This window comes from Nannobrachium achirus (assembly GCF_963921795.1).
Source record: "Nannobrachium achirus genome assembly, chromosome: 17".
In the NCBI taxonomy this organism is placed as follows: Eukaryota; Metazoa; Chordata; class Actinopteri; order Myctophiformes; family Myctophidae; genus Nannobrachium; species Nannobrachium achirus.
Window position 1 is genome coordinate 12670178 of NC_137824.1, and position 21246 is coordinate 12691423.

At 44.9% G+C, this 21246-nt stretch overlaps 3 protein-coding genes across 3 annotated transcripts in view; 2 read left to right on the top strand and 1 right to left on the bottom strand.

The window, feature by feature from the left end:
* Window positions 1-21246, bottom strand: part of il1rapl2 (interleukin 1 receptor accessory protein-like 2) — a gene marked incomplete at both ends in the record, with an annotated part of 653669 nt that overhangs the window by 199390 nt on the left and 433033 nt on the right. The gene's annotated exons all lie outside the window — the stretch shown is intronic.
* On the top strand, window positions 3177-4358 carry LOC308301888 (leukocyte elastase inhibitor-like; the record flags this gene model as incomplete). Its single annotated transcript, XM_080746037.1, has 1 exon — window positions 3177-4358. The coding sequence occupies one exon, from the start codon at window positions 3177-3179 to the stop codon at window positions 4356-4358; it is 1182 nt and encodes a 393-aa protein (XP_080602163.1).
* LOC308301889 (thimet oligopeptidase-like) overlaps window positions 20170-21246 on the top strand; it is a gene marked incomplete at both ends in the record, with an annotated part of 2112 nt that continues 1035 nt past the window's right edge. The window contains one exon of the mRNA XM_080746038.1: window positions 20170-21246. This exon is cut by the window's right edge and continues 1035 nt beyond it. Within this exon, the coding sequence (XP_080602164.1) occupies window positions 20170-21246 (1077 nt within the window).

The following is a 21246-nucleotide window of genomic DNA, read 5'->3' on the forward strand; positions in this document are numbered from 1 at the left end:
CTTTACAGTATGCATACAGTAGGTGTGGTTTGGGCTTTACAGTAATTTAACCAATCACAGTGCCTGATGCCATTGCCATTGTGTCATTGGTAAAATTGATTGATTGATTGATTGATTGATTGATTGATTGATTGATTGAAGGATGTATTAGAAGGTTTGCATATACAGTAAAGTTTCATGACAGTACTAAATCACTGGTACAAGTTCAACTAAAAGGAGATCCTAGAAAGCTTTTCGGCATATGAACCACTTTAAATGTATCTCATATAACATTGAAAGGAAGACGGATAGAACAGAGTACTTTGCATAGGATATCATCAGTAACAAAAGGGAACAATCATTCCAAAAGGAGAAGGGGGGAAAATGAAAGTGTAAATGAAATGAAAAGAAATAGAGGAATGTGCAAACAGAGTGTGCACCACTGCCACTCTGAGTTGACCTACAGCAAGCAAGCATTCATCTGAAGCCAGGTTTAAATACAAAGAGCTATGATGGCTACTGAGAGAGAGGGAGAGGGAGAGGGAGAGAGAGGGAGAGGGAGAGAGATAGAGATAGAGATAAGAGATAGAGGGAGAGGGGGAGAGAGAGAGAGAGAGAGAGAGAGAGAGAGAGATAGAGAGGGAGAGAGAGAGAGATAGAGAGAGAGAGAGAGATTGTGGAGGAAAACCAATTCTTCTACTGGCAAGAGACTCATATGCTTCTGGTGTGTCGTGTGTGTGTGTGTGTGTGTGTGTGTGTGTGTGTGTGTGTGTGTGTGTGTGTGTGTGTGTGTGTGTGTGTGTGTGGGTGTGTGTGTGTGTGTTTGTCTAGCTATACTTATGGGGACTAAACGCATGTTCACACAGTCACCTGCAGGGGACCTCTGACAGTGTGGGGACAAAATAGTAGGTCCCCACAACGGTTAGGGTTAGGTTTAGGGTTAGGGGTTAGGTTTAGGGATAGAGGTGTGTGTGTGTGTGTGTGTGTGTGTGTGTGTGTGTGTGCGTGCGTGCGTGCGTGCGTGCGTGCGTGCGTGCGTGTGTCACTGGTGGAAAAAAGTATTACTTTTTTTTTTACTTAAGTAAAAGTATCAATAATGTTACAAGTAAAAGTCCAGAATTCAAAATGTACTTGATTAAAAGTATGAAAGTATTGGCATCAAAATGTACTTAAAGCACCAAAAGTAAATGTATACAATGTTTGAAAATAGCAAATCTACAAGCTTGTAGATGGATGGGGGTCTCCATATATGGATAACTGGTCCGACATACATCACTTAGTAAGATGTGTGTCACTGATTCTAGTGACACATAAGGATTCAAATATGTCTCTTATCAGTTCAATAGGGACATGCATTTCGCATTCCAAGTAAAGGACGATTCTCACAGTTGGCAGAACATACTGTCCCTAAAATGTGATTTGTGACACCTATTAGATGCGTGTTGTCGACGCCACTGGTTCTCAAAGTGGGGTGTGGGGGGACCCCCGGGGGTCCTCCAGGGGGTTCCCGCCGGGTAGTCAAGCAGCATAACAGAAAACAGCTGATCTACGAGACCTACAGTACGTACACGATGAATTAAGTGGTTTCAAGTGTCGTTCCGTCATAAAGCTGAATGATATCTGAAGAACATACAGTGGGGTTTCCTACCCCACGGAGCAGGGCTACTGTACCGTGACAGCCAAAGATCGCGTGCGCGTGTGTATGCACGGGCGTGTGCTCATGAGTGTGTGTGCACGCATGTTTGTGTGTGTGACAGGTGGGGTATGAAAGGACTAACTGGCCAAGGTGACCTCTCTCGGTGAACGCGCATAATGTGCCTGCATGCGTGTGTGCGCATATTCAGCATTCAACCTTTGTGTGTGTGTATATTTGTGAAATTTTAAAGGACAACTTTAGTTTTTTACAACAAGGGTTCATATGTTAGATTGTAATTAGAGAAAAGAAAAGGTGAGTGTTAAAATGTTTTCATTTGCTTTGATCTATTGTTTTATCGCGTTTACTGTGCTAAAATGTGGGGCATGCGTACGCATTGGGGCATGCGTACAAGTTGCTAAATATGTATTTTTAGACACAATAAGCCAGCAGTTTCTTTATTGCTATTTACAGTAACACTTCTAGCCCCCATAACTCACATCCAACCATGAAAGGTTGCGTTGTATCTTGGGAATGGGCTCATTCTGTGTAAAATGACATATTTAGCCACTTGTACGCATGCCCCCAACCACTGAAATAAGAATCTCTAAAACAGTAGAATGAAGTAAATGAAATAATGTTAACACTCATCTTTTATATTCTTTAATTACAATCTAAAATATGAAACCTTGTTGTAAAAAACTAAAGTTGTCCTTTAAGTATAATCTAGGAATATAGGATCATGACATTGTACTTGATGATTAATTGTCATTGTCATTGTCGATTTAACAGTGTTTTTCCTTTGAACACTGGAGCATAAACATTACATTTCTGCGTGGCTATAGGTTTCATAAACAAAGGTTGCACAGGGCGGCGATATACGACAATGACCTCGACAAAATGACTCACACCTACATCACGTCGTACCGCCTATCCGACCAATATGTAGATCTGTCAGCCCTTGTCCCTTTTTATGCACATACAAGGAGCTTGTTGACATCATCGGTACATGCCATCACACAGGCACTAAGTAAGATTGATGTATGTGAGTGCATAAGTATGATGAGGTATTTATTATTAGACTATTAGTACTTGTCTCACTTGTCAGACTTTTTGGCTAATTGTGGGCTCGCTGAAAGCGAGAGCCGTATGTTCAGTAAACAATCAACAGTTGAGGATGATGATGAGAGTGGACATCACTGAATATTTGCCCAAGGTCGTCAGTATTGGTGTATGTATGACTGAATGTACAGTCTGACGTCATGGAACTCCATATTTGGACAAGAGGAAGACACGGCAGGACTCCATATTTGGGCAAATCATGATGACATCATAGTTATGACGTAAGCCGCAATAAGAGGCTCTCTCACACAGCCTTGTCGACAGAGCAGGATAGACCTCTGACCTCGTGATCTGAACGTCTTTTGCTGCAGAAACGGGAGCTGGATTGTAAGGAAAGACTCTTCTGAAGCTGTCATTAATGACTAAGTTGAATTCTCTACAAAGAATAACAATATTAATAATTTCACTTTTGGACTCTGGTCACGACAACATTGTACCCAGGATGTCGTCGACCCCCTCTTCCCTGTCGGCCGCCTGCAACTCTTTCTCCATGTCTCTGTTCAAACAGCTGTTAGAAATGAAGAATAACAACATATCATCAGGCAACGTGATCTACTCTCCTCTGAGCATCTGCTCTGCTCTGGCCATGGTGCTGCTGGGGGCCCGCGGCAACACGGCCGCACAGATGTCCCAGGTTCTGCACTTCCACAGCCAGGCTACGGAGGACGACCACCTGAACCTTTCTAAGGTCATAAGGGCCCTGAACAACTCGCCGGCGGGGCAGAAATCCAACCACACCCTCAGCCTGGTCAGCCGCCTGTACGGAGAGGTGTCCTACCAGTTCGTCGAGGAGTTCTTGAGTGACGCCGCTAAACTCTACGACGCACAGCTGGAACCCGTGGACTTTGTGCACAACGCAGAAGGAGCCAGGCTGAACGTCAACGGCTGGGTGGAGAAACAGACGCAAGGCAAGATCAAGGAGCTGCTCGCCTCGAACGCGGTGGACCACCTGACCAGGCTGGTGCTGGTCAACGGCCTCTACTTCAAAGGCAAGTGGGACAAGCCGTTCAGCGAGGCCGCCACGGGCGACGCTCAGTTCAGACTTGGTAAAGCCGAAAGCAAGCCGGTGAAGATGATGTACCAGAGCGGCACGTTCCCTCTGGCCTTCGTCCCCGAGGTCGAGTGTCGGGTGCTGGAGCTGCCCTATGCGGGGGGAGACCTCAGCATGCTCGTCTTCCTGCCCGAGGAGACGGAGGACGGCGCTCTGAGGGGCCTGGAGAGGCTGGAAGAGGAGCTGACCTACGAGAGGTTTGTGGAATGGACCGACCCGGCCGCGATGCGCCGGAGCCAGGTGGAGGTGGGCCTGCCTCGCTTCAAGATGGAGGAGACGTACCACATGAAGGAAGTCCTGAAAAGGATGGGCATGGTGGACGCCTTCGACGAAGGACTTGCCGACTTCGGCGGCATGTCGCCGGCGAACAACCTATACGTCTCCAAGGTGGAGCACAAGGCCTGCGTGGAAATCAGCGAGGAGGGCAGCGAGGCGGCGGCCAGTTCCGCTGCCGTCATGGCAATCCGATCGGCGCCCCCTCGCTTCGTGGCCGACCACCCCTTCCTCTTCTTCATCCGACACAAACCCACCATGAGCATCCTGTTTGCAGGCCGATACTGCTCCCCTCCTTAACAACTTGGGGGCCAAACTCGTTCAGTAACGAGATACGGCCACTGGAGGTCGCTGTGCCAAAACGAAGTTGTCTCGTCCCTCAACGAGACAAAGGGTTAAAGGGTTAACTTGGTTACGTGCAGCTGCATCCGTCCTGTGTACCCTGTGAAAGACCCTGGTCCATACGTCATACCGTGGCTCGCAGAGAAACAAAATGGAGGATCTAGGCTGCATACACTTCCAATCTAGGCTGAAACATAAAAGCAGCTTTATCTATGAATAAGGTGCAAAGAACGCCAGGGAAGCAGAGATCTGCCTGTTTTCACGGCGACACTTTACCGCGATGGTCGGCCCCGGTTTGGATTTTAGTTTCGCGAGTGTTTGTAAACAAATGGATTATCTTCCTCAATCGTCAGCGGACACTCACGTGCACACGCACAAAGCTTCTGAGGCTCTTCTAAATAAAGCATAAGTGGACGGCGGCACCAGCAACAGCTAGAAATGTTAGAAACCTTGGCTTCCCATGTGTTAAAAAAAATAATAAAAAAAAGGTTTTATAATTTTTTGGCATTGCATGTCCTAATGCCCAGACACGTGGTCCCATGGACAGACAGTAGTAAAACCTGACATTGTGTCCGTGATGTCCACCATTGCATATGAGCCCATATATGGAGATCCCTGATGGCATCTAAGTCTGTGCGTGTCAGTGTGATGTAAATCACATATGTGCCCATATATAGAGATCTCTGTATCTGTCAGTCCTTGTCCCTTTTATATCCATATATGGATAGATAGATAGATACCTTTATTATCCCAAGGGGGAAATTCAGTTGTCCAGTTGTAGCACAGCAGTATACAGTTATTTACAAAGTTACAGAGACGTAAGAAAAAAGATAGATAAGAGGAATAGAAAAACAAAATATAACAAGAGCAGTACAGTACCAATAAAGAGAAGGTGCATCAATAGAGGGGGCGAATAATATATATGTATACATAAAGTGTCTTACAAAAGAGACCATAGCAGTCAATGCTAGTTAGTGCAAACAAGTATCTCACTGTCTGTAGGCCTATCTAGTCCTTGTCCCTTGGTGCCAATCCACCAATCTTCAAGATTTTCAGACCCATCTGATTGGCTACTTTTTCCCTCTCTGATGGGGAATTTATATCAGGCCGCACTTCTTGAAGGTGACATAAGCGGAAATTCTGATCCCTCATTGGCTGTTGATGGTGACTCCACTGTGTTTTTGGATGATGTCACCCTGTTTTTCTCAAGGGTTTTCCCATAATCCCATTGGATGATGTAAATACAGAAAGACAGACAGACAGAGATTTGACTATTTTATTGCGACCGTAGGTCGCAGTTGCTATCAAAACCTGCACAAACTGTGAGTGAGTGAGTCAGTCTGTCTGTCTGTCTGTCTGTCCGTCTGTCTGTCACACCTCACACGTCACACTATTGCCCTGCTCATATCTCCGCAACCGTTGCCCCGATCCATGCCAAATTTTGCACACACGCTCCTTGGCTGCCAAACTACAACCTCCAAGGACCCCCTGAGCTCCAGGGACCCCCAGGTCCCTGGGGGACCCCCAGATGTAAAAAATGACCAAATGTGCTAAAATGACCAAATGACCACCCCAACGGGGCTGCTCACGGGGAATTCCCGGGGACCACCGACTCCTGGTGCTCCAGAACGGATGCAAAAGTGGTGGCGCCCCCAGTGGAGGACCCCCTCCACTGCAGCTCACATAAAATGCCGTAACTCGGGCTAGGAGGGTCCGGGAGAGCCGGGGCCGGTGCCTATTCGTCCGCCAAGGCAACGCGGACACCCCACCCCTCATTTCTCACATGGCCCTCTTCTAGCGCCACCATGAGGCCGATTTTTACAACACATTTTTGGACACTGCTCCTACAGTTTTTGCCCTAAAATCACGCAAATCGCTACACAGTATGTCTACACTCATCCCATCACCATGAATCTGTCCCATATAGCGCCACCTTCAGGCCGATTTTTAAAAACACATTTTTGGACAATTTTGAAAAGGATTTGTCTCCAGTGCAGATACACTGGTGTGTCTTCAGCTCACCTGAACGACTGAAACTCTTGTCACACTCTTTACAGTGAAATTCTTTTTCACCAGTGTGGATACGCTGGTGCCTCTTCAGGCCTGCTAACCGACTAAAAGCCTTGGAACACTGTTTACAGATGAAAGGTTTTTCTCCAGTGTGGATTGTCAGGTGTGACTTCAGGTTACATAACCAACTGAAACTCTTGCCACACTCTTCACAGATGAAAGGTTTTTCTCCCGTGTGGATACGCTGGTGACACTTCAGCTCATCTGACCGACTGAAACTCTTGTCACACCCTTTACAGTGAAAGGGTTTCTCTCCTGTGTGGATACGCTGGTGGGTCTTCAGGTGACCTAACAGACTGAAACTCTTGCCACACTCTTTACAGTGGTAAGGTTTTTCTCCTGTGTGGATACGCTGGTGTCTCTTTAGGTCACATAACTGACTAAAACTCTTGTCACACACTTTACAGATGTGAGTTTTAGTCAGCTGATGTGTCTTGTTGTCTTCTCCTGGTTGAGATAAAGTCTTGGTAAACTTTTGATGAGTGTAATATATTGGTTCTTCTGTCTCTCCATGTTCCTGGCTGGTTACAATTCCGATGATTTGCTGGAAGGATTCTGTGGGGATCCGTCCATTTATGGGCATTTGGCAGTAGAGGTCGCCATGGCTCGATTGAGATCTGAAGTGTGTACAATCAGAACAGCCGACATTAGTCTGGTTCATCATCAAATCTGCATCTAAACATGGACTGTGATGGGGACAGAGTTTTAGCTTCTGTTGGGTAATGGAATGTATCTATCCTCTTTCTGACTCTGACGGCACTGAGTACGAACACTGAATGCCCTTCCCCTGGTCTCTGTGGAATGAAGTGGAATTCAAAATATTTTCACAGCTTATATATGAGCAGAGCTCTGGTCTGACCTCACTCACAACACAGACGGTTGCAGCGCATGCCTGACAACACCGATGTGCGCAGGCTGCCGCCCCTCCATATTTGGGCAAGAGTGACATCATCAATATGACATCACCACCTTGATGGACGAGATCACGATGAAAGAGATCCACGTAGATGCCACGCCGTTATTAGAACAATTTATGAACGGTGCAAACCGCTCCTACGTATCACTTTGTGTGCATTAGTACGTATCTCCATGTATGGACATCCACGCTCATCATCTTCGTTCTCATATACACTTGATTAAGTGAATACTAGTAAGACGCCTCACGGCGACATGCAAACTCGCCCATTCTTGGCCATCTGGCCAGGGATGGATATCGGACCAGTTACCCATATATGGCGATCCATGTACTGTATATAGTACATCCCTTTTATCTCTATCTTCCTCCATATATGGGCATTCCCATATGAAGTCCTGTTAGATATGGGATTAATATTGATGACATCAGGGATCTCCATATATGGGCATAAAAGGGATTCTGTTGGAGTGGTTCCCATGACATCACAAAATATATGTTATGCCCATGCATGGAGATCCCTATCTGAACCAGCCACACAGATATGGACCATGTCTTGGCCATCTGGCCAGTGAAACACATCAATGACATCAGGGATCTTCATATGGGCATAAAAGGGATTCTGGGGAATACCCATATATGGAGTTTTACATAGGTGATATCACCTGTGATGTCACAGTGATGTGTCAAGGGAACCAACCCATAGACTGTAAAAATATGTACACACATTCAAATTCGGGCCAGAAGAGGAAAGTTACACAGCGTAGCTTCAAACGGTGAAGAAAACTCATTCTTTGCTTTGTTTTGCTACCCACGGATTCAATGTGATCATTATCTAAATGAACATTGAGGATTTCTTCTCTGCGTGTTTGCATTTCCACAGAGCAGCAAGCGCCCCGGTGCCTTATCAAAGACACACATGGCTCGTTTGTTGCCGCGGGGAATTGTGTGCTTAATTTGGCAGCCCCAGGAGCTGTGAGCTTGCAGATCGGCCCGATTTCTCCCCCTGTGCAAAACCGTCGTATCACAACGTAGGGGTGTCGCACCAAATCCTGGGCCCTGGTTACAACGATTCACTGCAGGCCCCCCCATGAATGTTCTTCATAGGGCGAGGAAGGGGTTTAACCCATTTAGACTGGGAACGCATTATGTTGTGCTCTAACTATTGAAAAATAGCAGATAGGCCTAGACAAGCTCACAGTGCGCTGCAAGCTTGTAGATCTGCTATTTTTGAAAAATCATGAATATTTGTGCAAGTCTTTGAATATTTCAATTCCTTCTAAGGTTTTTTGAAAAACCTGTTTCCCATCTCAAAATATTTAGTTCCAGGGACCCCCAGAAGCAAAATTTGAGTTACAAATGTCCGCTTACTACATACATATATTAAAAGATTTGCACACATTTTCACAACTTTTCAAAAATAGAAGATCTACAAGCTCACAGTGTGGCACTCGGTGCCACGCTGTGAGCTTGTAGATCTGCTATTTTTCAATACAATTAACACTTGGGGAGCCAAACTTGTTCAGGGCCGAGTTAAGGCCACTAGGTGTCCCCCTGCCAAAAGGAAGTTATCTCGTTGACAGATGAGGCAACGAAGAGTTAACTGTAAGAGCCTGCAGCTGCCCTCTGAATGACCCGAGTCCATTACGTCACCCCGCAGCTGCAGGCAAGGAGACAGGGGGAGAAAATGCGGAAGCAGTTTACATTGCTTTAGATTCTACTTTGAAACATAAGAAGGGCTTTATCTATGAATGAGATGAAAACAGCGCCAGGGAAGCAGAGATCTGATTGTTTTCACGGCGAAACTTTACCGCGATGGTCGGTCCCGGTTTGGATTTTAGTTTCGCGAGCGTTTGTAAACAAATGGATTATCCTCCTCAATCGTCTGTGGACACTCACGTGCACACGCACAAAGCTTGCGAGGCACGTCAAAACAAAGCGTAAGTGAATGGTGGCAGCAGCAACAGCTATAAATGTTATAAACCTTAGCAGCCCATGTGTTAAGGCCCCCTCCACCTTGGGCCCTAGTAACTCAGTCCCATTCATCCCCACTCATCCACATTTTGGTTGTATAGCAGAAGAACGAGTTTGACGCTTTGTTTGAGTTGACTTTGGGTTGAACGTGATCTGTGGCGCTGCCTCTGGTGTTGTAATTGTGGACGTCCTTAACGTTTATAAAGTATTTTGCCAGGTACATGGGTATCTTAGTGGTGTAGTGTATGTTGTACACCAGGCCCATGGCAAGTTGCTGTACTCTGTTATCTACTCTGAGCCACCCCACTCTTAACTGGTGAGTAGTGGTGAGGTGAGTCTGATAGGGAAGGTTAAGCAGGACAGCTATTTTAGTTATTTTTTCATGAACTTCTCTGACTTCAAAGTTTAAATCTACCTAAGAAGGTGGATTCTGCTTTTCAATGGGAATGGAGTGGTTTCTGCAAAAATACGTTACATTTTCCATAAAAATTTGAAAGGCAAAACAGGGAAAGAAAAAGAAAAAAGTTTAAAATATGGCGATAAAAGGTTTCTGCCCGACAGCAACGGTATCACCCCCGGAGAAGCCGGGGTCACGGCAGTGACCTTACAGGGCTTAAGTGGTTTAGAGGAAGTCCATTGGCATCAAAGCAGCCCTGAACCCTATAAGCTCATATGGTTTCAAAGGCCTGGCAGAGGTGGCACGCACACACACACACACACACACACACACACACACACACACACACACACACACACACACACACACACACACACACACACACACACACACACACACACACACACACACACACACACACACACACACACACACACACACACACACACAGGTTGGCACACATCGAACAAACACCACCGCAGTGCCAAGACAGAGGACGGCCAAGGGATATCTGCAAATGACCTCCCTATCTCTCTCTCTCTCTCTCTCTCTCGCTCTCTCGCTCCCCCCTCTCCCTCTCAACTATGTTGTGTCTTTCGCCATCTCTCCATCTTCACTTTGAATATTCTGTCTCTCTCCTTGTCTGTCTGATCTGAAGTAAGCGTTTAGCAGACGCTCTTATCAAGAGTGACTTGATGCAAAGGTAAACACAAACATAGAACTCAGAGAGACTGTGCAGTGCACGGGTCTTCAACAGGGGGTCCTCAGAGTTACTACAGGGGGTCCTCCAAATTTGAGTGATAAACTTTTTTCTCCTTTTTTATATTAACCACTTGAACCCAGCTAGCATCCATATTCTGAGAACTTTAGCCAAAAATCGGCAAAGAGCTTTGTTGTATTGGGGGAAGAGAGCAGACCAAGTACAGAGTGAAAGGACAAGTTTATTAAGTATTGACGGTTCAAGTGGTTAAATATCTGAAAACACACATTGCCATGAATCCATAATACACTGATGATCGTGCTGTCAAGCAATGAAACTATGGAATCTATGACAAAGTTATGCAGGGGTCCCTGCTTCATCTCTCTCTCAACCAAGGGGTCCTATGCCTGAAAACGTTGAAGACCCCTGGTGTAGTATGTCAGTCCATGACGTCAGTTACTTTATATGTCTATGCACGGCTCTCCTTACTGTACATGGAGATTCTTACTAATATTAGGCCATGCCCAAAGTTTAACGTAGGAGCACTCAGTCTGCACCGCTCAAACATAAATACTAAAACAATCTGTACATTGAAAGTGGGATACCAGCTAAACAATGAACCTATATCTAACTATATTACATTTGTAAAACAGCCCCAATGCCAAATTGTTCCCCAGAGGTAGTAATTGTGGGCTCGCTGAAAGCGAGACCAGATTGTTCTTCCAAATCTTTATATACTGTAATATGTTCGCTGTAAGCGTATGTTCTCCCAGGTCAGTATGTTCTCCCAAATCTTTATATACTAAGGTTATTCTCCTAAAAAGAACTGTCCGACAGTACAAAGGCAGAGCATTTAGCCAGGCGAGCCCACACTGTTTCGTAGGAACAGTATTTTCATATTTATAAAGAATATATAAAAAAAAAGAGCGCCGTGATCGGGTTCCGATCGCCGAAAAAAAAAAAAAGCACATCCGGTTTGGGATCCAGCCCTCCATTGAGTCCCATTCTAAAGCTTGCAGGAAACACAGCCCCTTATCTCTGTCTTTGTCCCGCCTTGGTCTGTCTGCTGTTATGGCAAGGCCATTTCGTTAGCTTCTAGCTTTGGGGCTCGTAACACATGGGTCTTCAACAGGGCCCCTAAGGGGTCCTCAGAGTTACTACAGGGGGGTCCTCCAAATCTTTGTGTGATAGAAGCTTTTTTTTGTCTCCTTTATCTCCTTTTTCTCCTTCTCGTTATATTACCCACTTGAACCCCCAAAGAGGTTTGGTGTAGAGGGAAAAAGAGCAGACACTACAGAGTGAAAGGTCAAGTTTATTAAGTATTGAAGGTTCAAGTGGTTAAATATCTGAAAACACAAATGTACATGAATCCAAAATGCACTGATGATTGTGCTGTCAAATGATTAAACTATGTGGAATCTACAAAGGTAGTGGGGGGTCCCTGCTTCATCTCTCTCTCAACTAAGGGTTCCTTGGCCTAAAAACGTTGAAGGCCCCAGTCGTAGCATGTATGCACAATGGACACACTTTGAGATCATCAAAAGGTAGGGAAATATAGAAATAGCCTGGCTGGCAATAAGTGTGCTAACATTGTCGTAAAGAACAGATTGATTGATTGATTGATTGATTGATTGATTGATTGATTGATTGAACATTTTATTAGACAAAAATGGAGAACAGTACAAGTATAGTCAATACGAAAAAACAAAGTAGTACAGTACAAGTACAGTTAAACACCCTGCCTAAAAGGAGCATCCCAAATAAGTCCTTTTACGGTCTTTTCTACGTTGGAAGTCCTTGGTATTCAATTCATGGATATAACAAATAGCAAGCAAAGGTAAGTAGTAGGGCATTAACCAAAAAGTTGACACGTCGACACTTCCTTACACAAGGCTATTTTCGGCAAAGAGGATTGGTGTAGAGGGGAAGAAAGAGTGAAGTACAGAGTGAAACGTCAGGTTTATTAGGTATTGACGGTTCAAGTGGTTAAATATCTGAAAACACAAATTGACATGAATCCAAAAAACACTGATGATTGTGCTGTCAAACAATGAAACTATAAGGAATCTGTGAACAGGTTGTGGGGTCCCTGCTTCATCTCTCACTCAACTAAGGGGTCCGTGGCCTGAAAACGTTGAAGACCCCTTGCCCTAGTAAGTAGAAAACCATGCCAAACATGAGAACAGATGACCAAGGTAAGTCTGCATCTCCCCCCTCCCCCTCCCTCTCTCTCTCTCTCTCTCTCTCTCTCTCTCTCTCTCTCTCTCTCTCTGGGTATAAAATGGAGTTGTCCTGCCATCAGAGAGCGTGTTTATCCTCCAGTGCAGAGCAGAAAACAGGTGGTTCAGCACCACAGGGGAGCACGCAGACCTTATCAATAACAGGAAACAACAAGCAGGCTGCATGGGATTTAAATGAGGTTTCCTCCCGACTCCCGGAAGGAACAAAGTCACCGCTACGTAAATCATTCATTCATCAAGTCAGCCGATAAGAGCCAGTCGGCTCAGTCAAATGTTCAGCCATCATGCCTGCCAGCTTCTCAGTCAGTCAGTCGGTTGGTGAAATGCCCTGCCAGCCTTCCAGCTAGATGTATTATCCCAGGGGTCTTCAATGTTTTCAGACCAAGGACCCCTTAGTTGAGAGAGAGATGAAGCAGGGACCCCCACAACCGGTTCATAGACTCCATATAGTTTCATTGTTTGACAGCACAATCGTCAGTGTATTTTGGAATCATGTCAATTTGTGTTTTCAGATATTTAACCACTTGAACCGTCAATACTTAATAAACTTGACCTTTCACTCCGATCTACGAGCTCACAACGCCTCCGAATATGGACACCATGGTTCAAGTGGTTAATATAAAAAAGGAGAAAAAAAAGGTTTTTATCACTCAAAGATTTCACGTGACATTTTGGCCAACCAGACGATAAATAATGAACATGACATGATAATAATATCTTACTATAAAACAGAGTTTTATTTTATTCTCCATCAGTCATGGCAGCCAGTTCCCACCTGATGTTGTGTGGGAGTTCTGACTGCTCCAGATCGTACTGAATAACTGCTAGCTTGCATAAGGACTTGAGACTAGGACTAAAGTCGTAGATGTACAGGTAATTAACTGATCCAAAAAAGACGACACGACTTCCCACCATGCAACAGCAGCCGTCAATCCAAAAAGTTTTCTCCTTGGGCCTTGCCTTCCAGGAGGAGTAGGTCTCTGGACTGAATTTCAACATGCTAATGATGTGCGGCTCTTCAGCATCAACGCAATACCCATTCCTAAATATGTACAGATCTCCATTGTAGGCAAAAACAGAATGCCTAACACATATTTTTAGTTGTGCAGAAGCCGTGTTCAGCCAGCAGTTGGTCTCTGTGTCAAACACTCTGACACTGTTGTAGTACCCTCTGTCCCCCGATGCTCCCCCAAATACAAACATCTTTGTCCCAATGATGGTGGCAGAGTGATATGATGAAGCAGGTGGTAGAGTTCCTCTGGTGTTGATTAAAGACCAGACCATGGTGGCGGTATCCAGCTTGTAGATGTCATCGGTGCACATAGTCGGCTTCTTCTTCTTCTGAGTCCCTGCATAGATGTACATGACTTTCCCCAAGGCACAGGCCGAGTGGCCCCACCTCGCCTCCGGAACGGTCCCAGAAGCCTCCGAATGGAGCCATCTGTGGGCGTCCACATCAAATGCATAAAGAGTGTTGCAAAACCCATAGGTATAATTCTTTCCTCCCCAGATGTAGACAGTATCTTCAATGAGCACAGCTGAGTGGTACTGGCGAATACAGGGAACCTCAGGGGGACGTTCTCCTCTGGTGTTACTAGTCACCGGAGGCAACGTGGTCCATCTCAGAGAGACTGTGTTGAAGACGAGCACACTCATCTGACTTTTTTCTTGAAGGGGCCTAGCATGCCGATCTGAATCTAAACCGCCAAAGGCGTACACTTTGTGGCCCACTGCCACAACAACATCACGGCAGATATTTGGGGCTCCACGCAGCTTCACCGTACAACGCAGCATATCGACACAACGGGCAGCAGGGAATCAGATCTGCAGATCTGTCTTGTTCTGTAACACTTATATTGGAGGCCAGTCCGGTAGGGTGGCGTCATAGAATATCCATATTTAGTGTGGTTGCCAGACTATAGTAGTTGTACTTATTATTTCTTTCGATCCATCCATACTACTTTTGACATGCATCTCGTTGTGTTGAATGAGTACAGAGTGTCAGCACACGTGCTCGAATAGCATTATTTATGACAGTTATCTGCAGTTCTTTCTTTTTTACACACCTAGCTTATCCCAAGGGGGGACTTCAGGAGCGAGGAGGGGGGAGCAGTTGTAGGGGTTAAGAGTCTTGCACAGGGACACTTGAGACACACCGCTGGCCCTGGCCTGGAATCGTACCTGCGACAACCAGGCACTCTGTCTGGTTCCCCAGGCGGGCTCACCAACCACTCAGCTATGGCCGCCCATGCTTCACCGTCGCCCCTGAGAGGTGCTACATCTGCATTCACCCCCTCATCCAGCACATTGTGGAGGCCTAACGGGTCTGAATGAACACACTGAAGCAGAGGGACCCCACATTGACTTCCCAGAGAGAGAGAGAGATGATGGGCGCTCCTGGGTTGACGGTTTAACGTTAGAATTTGAGCTAGAGACTAGAAAAAAACAAAAACAAAGAGGCACATGAGAGAACGGGTCACGCAAGGTGGGATGATCAAATACCAAAGGGCAGTGGTGGAAAAAAGTACTCAAATGTTTTACGTTTTTAAGATACTTTTATGAGTTACTAAATAAAAGTATAAATACTGCAATGTAAAAAAAAAAGAAAAAGAAAGTCCGGAATTCAAAATGTACTTGAGTAAAAGTATTGGCATCAAAATGCATTTACGTACCAAAAGTAGAAAATCCTTTGAAAATAGCAGCTCAAGGCTTTCTGTGTTATCCTTTCCAGCATTTTGGTTGCGACCGTAGGTCGCAGTTTACTATCAAGAACCTCTGACACATCACTGTGACATCACAGGTGACATCACAGTGATGTCAGAGCAGGGATCTCCATATATGGGCATAACAGAAGGGATTGTATCCCAGATGATGCCCTGTAGGAGAACCACACTAACAAGAATCCATATATGGCCAAGACAGATGGCCAAGACAGATGGCGTGACCTTGGCCTAGCTTTTCGCCCTTAGGCGTCTTATTTGTATTACTACTGTACAGATATGCCATTTCAACTCTCCTATATTTACTTCTCTTTTCCTGAAAATGTCCTGCAAATGCATTTTTTCCACAGGTTTCTTTCCCTGTTTTGCCTTCACATTTTTATGGAGAATGGAGCGTGTTTTTTGCAGAAACTCGCAAATGGCAAGAAACCACCCCATCCCCCTTGAAAAGCAGAATCCACCTTCATAGGTAAATTTAAACTTTAAACAGAGAAGGTCATAAGAATATAAAATAGATGCAAATCCCCTGGAAATCTACTGGACGTGTCAAGTTTTTGAAATGGCACATCTGTACCTCCGTAGTTATTAATGACCAATAAAGTATTCAATCAATCAAGAAAAACGAAGGTGTGAAGGGAGAAGAAGAAAGAGGAGAAGAGAGAGAGACAGAGAGATAAAGCGTCTCTTTCCCCTTGACCCTCTCTGTCACGGCTAGTTAATTCAACAGAGACAATAGAGACGTCTCATCACACACACATCTATCACCGCTGACAAGCATATGGCACGGAGAGATGGATTGAGAGAGAGGAGAGGGATGGCTGGATGGGTGAATGGGTGGGTGGGCGCTTTGGACAGACGGACGGACGGACGGACGGACGGACGGACGCAGCGCGGCACCGAGTGCCGCGCTGCGAGCTTGTAGATCTGCTATTCTTGAAAAATCGTGAAAATTTGAATTTTGACCCGATTCTACAAGTGTCTTTTGAATCCTTCTAAGATTTTTATGTCAGCAATCTGGCCAGCCATCGTCAAAGAAAGGGTCCTTTTCACCCTAACGCTCAAACCTTTTTACGTGAAGGACCCCCAAACTGATATTTATTTAGCCACAGACCCCCATCTCAAAATATTTAGTTCCAGGGACCCCCAGAAGCAAAATTTGAGTTACAAACGTTCGCTTTGAAAATACATATATTCAAAGATTTGCACACATTTTCAAAAATAGCAGATATACAAGCTCGCAGTGCGGCACTCGGTGCCGCGCTGTGAGCTTGTATATCTGCTATTTTTCAATAGTTAAAGCATCCAATAATTTTAGGCCTAAATGGGTTGTTTAAGTAAAAGTATCAATACTGCACTGTTGATGAACTCCGTTACAAGTAAAAGTCCAGAATTCTAAATGCACTTAGGTAAAAGTATGAAATCACACTGGCTACTGTTGTGGAAAACCTACAAAAAAAATGCGGTGCGGTGACGTGCGGTGACGTGCCGTGTCGTGTAGTGTCGGGCTAAAAAATGCTATGGAAAACCGCCTTTAGTTACTTTACAGCACTGAAAGACAGTGGTGGACAAAGTACTCGACCCCCCCAAGTACTGGCGTACTTGATTAAGTATTCAGAAGTGCATGGTTCATTTTAATATTCATTCCCATCTCTCCAGCTCTTCAGATAATATAGAGTATGTTATTTATTTATTTTCAGGTGGGTCGCCAATGTTCAACCAAACAGGAAAGAGAACCATTTATCAGCATTTATCCAAAAACACAATTGTACTTAAATACCATACTTGACTGGAGTACATGTACTTAATTACTTTCCTCCACAGTAGTTGAGTGTTGCTTATTCGGTAATGAAAGTAGTGTGTTAATTTATGCCAGGCCACGGTGCGTCCAGCATCTAGGAACACAACAGGAAGTGTTGATCACATAGAACATCCACACACCATGTGGCGCTGCTCCCAAGTGCACTTTGTACGCATTTAAGGTTTGGAGCCACCGGGTTCTTAATCCTCCGAAGTGTTTACTGATGCTGCCATGTCGGATACGGAACACAACCAAGCAGCGCAGCGACAGGTGCTCTGAGCCTTTGATTAGACGGTCTGTTGTTGAGCTCAGTGGTCATTGTTCAGAATTATACAACTGGTAGATCCGACGGAACAATCTAATTGGTTGAAATAGCTATCTACCCGTGCTTCAGCATGGTTCAAAACAAATCTTAAAAATATATATTCAGGGTTTCCTGCAGCACTTTACAGGCCAGGCGCCCCGCCCGGCCTGAAAACCCCCCCGCCCCCCCTAGGGTGTAAAAAAAAAAAAAAAATCAAAAAAATGTTTTTTCTCAAAAAAACTTTTTGGACCTCCAACAATGTACTAGGCATGATCGCGATCGCGAAATTGCATGTTTAACCCCCATACCAACCCTATCTTTCAAACATGGCAGCCATGTTTGTTTACATTTGAAGAAAACATAAGGGCTGGTATCTCCTGAATGCCTGAACGGAAGCGGATTTTTTTGTTTGAAAGCTGTGAAAAGCGTGTACATGCATATATGATAATAGTGCATCATCTGCATCAACGGACCAACGGTGGAAGAAATGAACTATGAAAGGGCGCAAGAGATCTTCTTTGAGAAGCCGAGAAGAATGGCATGCAGTGACATGTCATGTACACTTTGTCAACACTAGCATAAGGCCTGTTACCTCCTCAGCTAATGATTGACAATTGTTCTTTTTCTGTGCCAAGGGTTCACTTCCCAAACTGTGCTGGTTGATTAACTTGATTAAAAAAAAGTTAATTCTGTGACAAAATGTTGAATAAATGTCAGAATGACGATAGCAAGTAGTTTGTTTTCCATCATCAAACCAACTGTTATCATGATGTTTGTGGTTTGAAAATACCTGATTGATTAAGACACTTCTCTTAACTTGTTAACATTTTTAGGCCAAAAATGATTTAAAAAAATGGCAAAGATAAGAATTAATAACTCTAATAAATTAATTAATTATCAAAATTCCAAGCTTCGCGCGGTCGCAAGGAGGTCCCCCCTGGTCAAGACTTTTTTTCTGCAGGAAACCCTGATATTAATATAGATTGTCTGGCTTGAGAGACTATGAATGCACTTTTGAAATCATATAATGGGCTTGACATCGATCATACACCACTGTGTTATAGTGCATACTAGATCCACATGGTCTCTATCCAATATCTTAATTACAATTAAATGGATTTGACATGTTGTTTTTAAGGTTAACTGCGATATAATCACAATATTACACTACAGCGCTGCTTATGGAAGGCTCTGCCTCGTTCGTGCCAATAATCACGGTAAAGCACAGCCTCTCGTGTAATATTGCTAAAATAACACGCAACAATTTGGACCACAACGGCGATTGCGTCATAGCTGCCGTAGTCCCACCTCACGTTGCCGTAGTAGTAACGCGCCCCTTAAATTCCCCAATAACTTTTTCATCAATGCCACCCCTGAATTACACCGTTCATTTAAAGAATCTTACATCCTATTGGAGAAATCTCTGTTTCCATCAGAACTGACGGAAAATAACTTTATACTTGACGTTTAACCACTTGAACTGGCTCACACGTTGTGACGCGTTGTGAGCTTGTAGATCGGCTATTTTTGGTGAAGAGAGTTGTCGTATATGGAAAAATAACTCATCAAGTACAGCGCAAATCAGGTCTGTTTTACTAAGCATAGTGATAGATGTAGTGATATTGATGAATTCCAAATATTATCAAATGATCTCGCGGCACCCCTGGACTGGCATCACGGCACCCGAGGGTGCCCCGCCACCCACATTGAAAAACCCCTGGTATAGCCTATTAACTGCGTGTTATTTCCTCCCGAGATACATTTACGTCATCTGCGCTTTGCGGCCTCTTTGAGGAGTTGCTGTAGATTTGTCGTCTAGGGATGGGACGATATGAACATTTCATATCACGATTATTGTGACAAAAGATATCGCGATTTACGAAATCGCGTCAATCAAAATCCATTATCTTGGATTAGTAGCAGATCGCGTCGCAAACGCGACGTGTTCTGAGCTTGTAGATCGGCTATTTTTTGGCAAAGACATTTGATAGAGAGTGATTTTTTTTTTATCAAGTACGTATATTAAGTCAGTGGTTGAGAAACACTGCAACACATTTCGGCTGGCCAGTTGAACAAGTTTAAAGCGAATTATCTCAGTTTCACCTTGAGCGTAGTAACTACTGCACTCTGGCTTTGTAGGGCAGTGTAGCGCCATATATGTAATTCTGGTTATTGTGCATCATCGACATCACGGCAAAAGTCATATAAAAGGAATTGGAAAACCTCAACACAATGGCTTTCTCCAAGCTCTCGAAGCTGAAATAATAATAAGCTGAAATAAATAACCTTCAGGCCGAAATTCTCCTTTAACGACAGCAAGCCCCCACACTTCCATATTTGGGCAAGACTTTGACATCAATATTAAATCATCACTTTGACAGCAGAATTCAACATGCAAGCGATGTCGTGACATAACATACAATCTTAAAGGGGATCTCTTAACTGAACTGAACTGCATTGCATTCATTTTCTTTAGAAGACAAACTAGAGAATCCTTCAGTGTTCTGAACCTTGGAAGCCCTAGCCGCCACACCTTTTGATCCAAACGCAGAGGGAGGATTCACGGGAATCCTTTCATGTTACAATCTACCCCCGACCAAAGTCGTAACACCCAAACAGTCTCACAGAGCTCAGACTACGCTGCCCGAACAACATGGGAGCTACAGGAGAAGTGGATTTCAGCAGCACCACTCGGGTTTGCACCGAGAACCGCCTGCGCTGGGATCTGAGCCCCCAACAGATCCGGCAGATGTCTGACAAGCTCATCGCCAACACCAAGAAGGTTTATGATGCCGTGGGTTCCCTGGACCTGGACAGAGTGACCTTCAACAACACCCTGAAGGCCCTCGCCGACATGGAAGCTGAGTACGCTGTCCAGAAGAACATGTTGTACCTCCTCTGGCATGTGTCTCCTAGTAAGGAGGTGAGGGCTGCCAGCAGAAAGGCATGCAAGAAGCTGCCTAAGTTGGTCATGAGTGTGAGAAAGGACGTCTACAAGAGGATTCGTGCTCTGAGATTGAAGCTGGATGAAGAAAGTCTTACCGCGGAGGATAAGAGATACATGGAGAGATGGCTTGGTATAATATCCCTGGATACATGGGGTATTTACCCCTTAAAAGATAAAAAAAGGAATGGAGTGCATCGTCTCTCCGAAAAGAAACAAGACAAGATCAAATGCACCAGTTTTAGCTTCAGCCGGGATGAACTGGGAGGTGTTCCCGAGGACGTCCTGAGCTCCCTGGAGGAAGACGGAGACAAGATGAAGGTCACACTGGAGGACTGCGACTATTTCATGGAGAAATGCTTTGTTCCTGAAAAATGCAAGAGACTCGGGAAAGCGAGTAACTCGCACGATAAAGAGAGCTCGGACGTCATGGCGTTGTTGAATTCATGCTCATGGAAGAGCCCTTTACGGGACTTCAAAACCTATGCCGACTTTGTCCTGAAGTCAAGCATGGCAAAGTCTTCCAAGAATGTCTCCAACTTCCTGGACACGCTGGCCCATAAGCTGAAGCCACTGGGAGACAAAGAGAGAACAAACCTCCTCAAACTAAAGGAGGATGAGTGTCAGAAGAGAGGTCTGCCATTCAATGGAGAGCTGTGTATGAAGGACCTGGATGACTACGAGGCCCAGGTGGTGAAGAACCAGTATGGAGTGGATCACGACCAGCTGAAGGAGTATTTTCCCTTGGAGGTTGTGACCGAGGGTCTGTTGGACATCTGCCAGGAC